Source organism: Tiliqua scincoides, chromosome 3, assembly GCF_035046505.1.
Source record: "Tiliqua scincoides isolate rTilSci1 chromosome 3, rTilSci1.hap2, whole genome shotgun sequence".
NCBI lineage: Eukaryota > Metazoa > Chordata > Lepidosauria > Squamata > Scincidae > Tiliqua > Tiliqua scincoides.
Genome location: NC_089823.1, coordinates 129,536,555 through 129,542,554, shown reverse-complemented (window position 1 = coordinate 129,542,554; position 6,000 = coordinate 129,536,555). Strand labels below are relative to the sequence as shown.

General features: G+C 44.9%; 1 protein-coding gene across 2 annotated transcripts in view; it reads left to right on the top strand.

Annotated features, from left to right (window-relative positions):
• Positions 1-1,658: 1,658 nt before the first annotated feature.
• Positions 1,659-6,000, top strand: part of LETM1 (leucine zipper and EF-hand containing transmembrane protein 1) — a 31,290-nt gene continuing 26,948 nt past the window's right edge. For both annotated transcript variants that reach the window (XM_066620089.1, XM_066620088.1), the window contains exon 1: positions 1,659-1,802. In XM_066620089.1, the coding sequence (XP_066476186.1) occupies positions 1,724-1,802 (79 nt within the window). In that variant the 5' untranslated portion in view covers positions 1,659-1,723. The remainder of the gene's footprint in view (positions 1,803-6,000) is intronic.

The window sequence follows — 6,000 nt, the reverse complement described above, 5'->3', positions numbered from 1 at the left end:
CTTTAAAAGGGGATTGGACAAGTTTCTGGAGGAAAAATCCATTACGGGGTACAAGCCATGATGTGTATGCGCAACCTCCTGATTTTAGAAATGGGTTATGTCAGAATGCCAGATGCAAGGGAGGGCACCAGGATGAGGTCTCTTGTTATCTGGTGTGCTCCCTGGGGCATTTGGTGGGCCGCTGTAAGATACAGGAAGCTGGACTAGATGGGCCTATGGCCTGATCCAGTGGGGCTGTTCTTATGTTCTTATGTTCTTTCAATGCCACTCCTCGCTTTGCTGCACTGCCAATAAATTTCTACTGCTTTCTATTTACCTTAATGCTCTTATGTGTACAGTAGATTATCCTAGCAAAGAGCCCTCCAAAATGGGGGACCCCCTCCCTGTAACATATATCCTAGCAAAGAGCCCTAGCAAAGAGCCCTCCAAAATGGGGGACCCCCTCCCCTCTAACTCCCAAGCTGCTCTGTCTGGATTAACCATTTCTGCCCAGCCCACAGATGCACACATTTGATTCCTGTTGTGTATATGCAATAATGGGCAGAAATGGCTTAAAGGCACCATCCTTTCCTGGAGTCCACTAAGTCTCCATTCCCTAAGCACTTTTAAGATGCCATTATTTTTTTTAGAGCTTTGTGTGTGCAAAACAGCACCAGAGAATATAGTAATATTTTAGTTTTAAAAAGGAACTGAGAAGGCACTATGGAGATGTAGAGGATCAGGCAATGCAGAAAGGGGGTTCGCTCATATTATGAGATTGCATCCAAGGCTATTCACGGGACACTCCCTCCCTCATGGCTTTTCAGTGAGGGCTCAAGACACTCCAGTTTTGTCTGGCATGTGGCTGCTGAGTAGATATTGGCCCTCTGTGCCTCTTAAATAATGCTTTGACTCGACTGCCTCCCTGGATTTATTTGTTCCCCCAGTGGCTCAACTATATGTGTTGGCTTTTGCTTTGTTTTTGTTTTTATATTTCACTGTTTAAGCAGGGTGACCTGATGTCCTCCTTTTCCAGGAGAGGTCCTCTTTTTTAGCCTCATGTCCTTTTTAGCCTCCTCGTTTTTCCTGTGAGCAGGCAGTGCACAGCCTTCTTGTAATTAACAAATTCTAAGCAATAGAAATTATATATAATATAGTTTTAAATTAAATAATATTATTAAGTATTAAATAAATATTATTAATAAGTAATAAAAATAAGTTTTAATTAACCCCATGAAATCAATATGTGAGTGCTTTTGGTGTTTATTTTGTCAGGTCCTACATTTTTCTTGGATGTCTTGCATTTTGGGGTGTCTTGTCCTCTTCTGTGGTCATGAAGAGTCGGACACAACTTAACTCAACAACAACAACACCTTGTGTTTAAGCCCTTTCTGCCAAAGGCTGAATGTTTTGAATGCTTTGGTGTTTTTCCTTCTTCTTAGTGTTATGATACTTTGTTCTTGATTATGGGGCTTTGTAAGCATCTGCTCTGCATGGGAAAAGCGCGATGTAAAGTTCTCAAAGAAAAACCCACACTTCCCATTTTACTTGGCAGTCTCTGCCCCGAGGGGCGTTCTTTGGGCACCGAACTACCACTCCCAGCGTGCAGCGTTCCTCTGCGGAAGACTTCATCTCCCAGCAGGCAGCGGCGCCACACGAGGTTCCCTTGCGCGGGGCGAGGCTGGGCTGGAGCCTTTTCCTGGCTTCAGCTCGCCAGCGGCGGTGCGCAGGTCCCGGGGCAGAAATGGCGTTCGTGCTGCTGAAGCGCTGCGGGCGGAGGGCGTCCTGCCTGCCCGGGCGGCTGCGGTGGGAGCCTGAGGCCGGTGAGGACGAGCGGGGCACACCCGGGGAGGCGCGGTGGTCGGGCGCCGCTCGGAGCGCGGGAGGGAGACGGAGCCTGGCGTGGCGGCGGCGCGGAGGAAGCAGGCCCGCTGTCCCCAGGCTGGCACTGCTGCCTCTGCCCTTCCTCCAGGCCCTTTCCTGGGAGGAGGAGGGCGCATAGCTCGGTGGTGGAGCTTCCACTGCAGAAGGGCCCAAGTTCAGAGGTTGGCATCTTCAGCCAGGCAGACCTGCGAAGTCTGAGGCCCTGTCTCGGTAGGGAAATTTGGGCTAGATGGGACCCACGTGGGTGTCATGTGTTCATTGTAAAGGTGGGGTGTGTATACACTCACACAGAATTCACACACAGTTGGTACACACTCACACAGAAAAAGTTTATGCACAGAGAGTTCATGCACACACACACAGAGTTTATATACACAGAGCGTTCACACACAGTTTATACACACACAGAGTGTACACACACAGTTTATAGACAGAGTTTATACACACACACGGTTTATATACACAGAGATAGAGTGAGAGTTCACACACACAGAGTTTATACACACACACACACACAGTTTGTATACACCAGGAGAGTTCACACCGTTTATACACGAACACACAGTGTACACACACACACACACACAGAGTTTATAGACATACAGAGTGAGAGACTGTTTATAGACACACGTGCATGCACACACACACACAGAGGGGTGAGCCACTTAACCACCTTCCTTTAATGACAGACCCCCATATAAGATGGTGGTCAAAGCACAACAAAGAGGCTCTTAATGAGGCTCTTAAAGCGTGTGTTTGTGCATGTATGGGACTGGCAACCCCACTGTCCATCCTGGCCCCCTCTCTGGACCCTATCCATCCACCTCACACCTGTCACCACCCACTCTATGCCCCCAGAATGTTCTCCTAGCACTGTTGACTGTATCCAAATATCCTTATTAGAGAGAGCAGAAAAAGTTACCATGAAACCTGGCACCAGTGAAAGCTATTTTAGCACAGTTTCTAAGAACCTGAGCAGGAGTGGAGCACAATCTCCTGGTAACTGCAGGAGTACACCAGATGCCTCCACCTTTACTTGGTGGTGCTCAAGTCCAGTGGTCTTCAAACTTTTTCATTTATGTAAGTTGCAGTGATCTCACAACTGAGGCTTTGTGACCCTATTGGGGTCCTCACCCAAGGTTGAAGAACAGTATTGTTCTCAATACCTTTTCTAATGATCCCAAGCATAGAATTGGCCTTCTTTACTGCCACCGCACATTGGGTCGACACTTTCATCGACCTGTCCACCACCACTCCAAGATCTCTCTCCTGATCTGTCACAGACAGCTCAGAACCCATTAGCCTATATGTGTTGATTTTTTGCCCCAATGTGCATGACTTTACACTTACTGACATTGAAATGCACCTGCCATTTTGCTGCCCATTCTGCCAGTTTGGAGAGATCCTTCTGGAGCTCCTTACAATCACGTCTGCATCCAAGTGAGTAACAAGATTAGCAAGGTGGGTGAAAGAGCGGCACTGACTCTGAATCTTCATCACAGGAAGTTAAGAGATATTTGTTTTATGTTGTCCTCACAACTTGGGCTGATTGTGTTATGGAGTTCCCTTTCTGGGGAACACAGAGCCCAAAATTGAACATAAAATGTGCAAGCAGAATAACTGAATTGGAATAGACCCAATTAAAAACTTAATGCCTTGCTCTAAGATATGTGTTCTCTGTTACCAAAAGGGCTGTTTTGTTTAGGGGAATTATTACACTGCCCTTATTGGAACATTAGGATCATCGGCTGGATGACAAGACCCTGTAATGCAGAGAAATTCACATTTACTTAAAGAGGAGACTGAGAGAAAGATAACTTTCAATAAAAGTTTATTGTTTATTACAAAAGAACAAAGCTAAAAGTAATGCAAATGGAGAAATGATATAGGTATGTTTCTTGGTCCTAATGATTGAATACAGTGTACCTAGCTTTCATGGTGGTTGCGTGTGAAGTGTATTTGGTGCATCCAAGGAAATCAGAAAAAGGAAGGGGGTTGTAGGGAAGGATTTTAGGGTTCCCTGCTATGCCAATCCCAGCTGCTAACTAAAGATGGGAATAGAAAGAGAGGAAAAGGGGGGAGGGAAGAAGGGAAAGAGTTCCTGTCCTGTAGAGCAGTTGGAGGGGGGGGGGAGTCCTATGGAGAGGACCCTCTGACACAACACAAATGTGTTGGAACTTGGGGAGAGAGAGTGAGAGGAAGACCTCACTTATAAGGTGATTGTAAGATAGTGCCTAGCTGAGCTGGAAAGTGGTTTGATTGCTAGTTGCTTAACACAATGCTGGGTGCTCAGAGTCCTGTTTTCATATGTATAAGTTTGAATGGGGATCAGGGTCTAGATATCAGTTATCAGCAAATTTCAATCAGTTGGTCAATGGCTGGCTTCCTAGATGGTGAAACTTAACAAAGACTGTGTGGAAAACATACAGGGTGTAGGTACAATACAATGAATGAGAAACAGAATTTCAATACCAAAATTATGAAAGGCAGTTCAGGTTTGCATACGGTAATGTAGGAGATGCTTAAACAGAGATTGAATTAAGACGCAAGACTTCCTCCCATAATGTGTGATTATGGGAGTGGTGGTTGTGTAACCATGAGCTTGTGGCTTGACCAAAGTCTTGGAAATGTGGCCTGTATGCTGGGAGAACAGTTTAGCTTGCATGATATTATAGTCCATAATAGCATAACCAGATATATATACATACATACATTGATGGTCCATCCTCATTGGCAATCTTTCCAATATGTCCCACATTCGCTCCAGCCTTCTCTTGAAGAGTTTTAAGGTGATTGAGGGCCCAATCCAATGGCGCTCCAGCACTTGCGCTGGTTGTCATAAACCACATAATGTGTAAACCACATTTATGGCACCCTTTGAGGAGGGAGCACTGACCCAGCGCTGGACAGATGCTGCCTGGAGCTAGATAGGAGCTCTGGGCAGTGGTAAAAGTGTTCTGGGGCTGGGGGAGTATCCAGTCTGGGTGGAGGGTGGGACTAATGGAGCTCTTCTCTGCTAGATCCTATCCTCCATGTCAGGCTGCAAAGCCCAGCACAAGGTTCTCTCTTCTAATAGCCAGCACCCACTTGAGAATCTGCATTGCAGGTCCTGGGGCTTTGCTTGGGGGAAGGCAGACAAAAATCTCATTAGGTCTCATTAGCCCAGGGAGATCTCTGGTGGCACTGGCAGTGTCACTGGATGCAGCGTTCGCGCTGCTGCTGGGGATAGAATTGGGCTGCCCATGGCCATATAAGAGAGCCAATTTGACCTGGAGAATGTTAAACTGGCAGCTGGAAGATGACAGGAGAGGGGGAGAACCTAATTCTATTTTTTTAAGAAATAAAAATTATGTAACAAAACAAGTTATGTAAATCAGTTGCATAAATGTTCTTGATGTATGTGCTTTATGCTGAACTTGATGTCTGAGTTTTGTAGAACTGGGGTTTGGGGAGGGGGCAAAGAGTATGTGGATAAGTGACCCAGTGATGCAGTAGGAAAGGAAGGCAGGGAAAGTGGCTGCAAGCTATGCATTTAGTTGTATGTGGTATAAATGCCAGATTATCTACACATAGGATCTTTTTGTAGGCATTGTATGCCTGCTTTAATATACATTAGCAGCTATGACTATTAGCTGGAAATTTGTATTTTTTACAACTAAGAAACCTGAGATTTTCATGTGCTTTCTACAGACTCTGCTACAAACCCAGTTCCATGTGAAACATGGAATTGTGGGATACTGCCAGGCAGCTCTGACTTGGAAGCATTTCTGTCTAGTAACTTCTCTTATTTTAGTGTAGTCAGCCCTTCTTTCCAATGCAATCCATTGTCCTTGATCACTTTATGTATTTGTACATCAATACTCATTTGCTTGTGTGTTCTTTAAATTTCAGTGTGCTAATCCCTTGTTTTCTTTTTAAAATCTACTTATAGCATTCTTGCTAATCTTAACTTGTCTTGTACATGCTACTTAAGTAGTTTTAAGTGCTTCAAAGAATTATTTATTCCCCAGTAATAATTATGCCTTAAGTACTGCAAGATTGTCCCTGTAGATCTCTTAAAATGTATCTTTTTTCTGAACGAATATTAACAGATATAATTTCGTTTGTTTGTGAGAGAGAATATGAATGAAAGAGGGC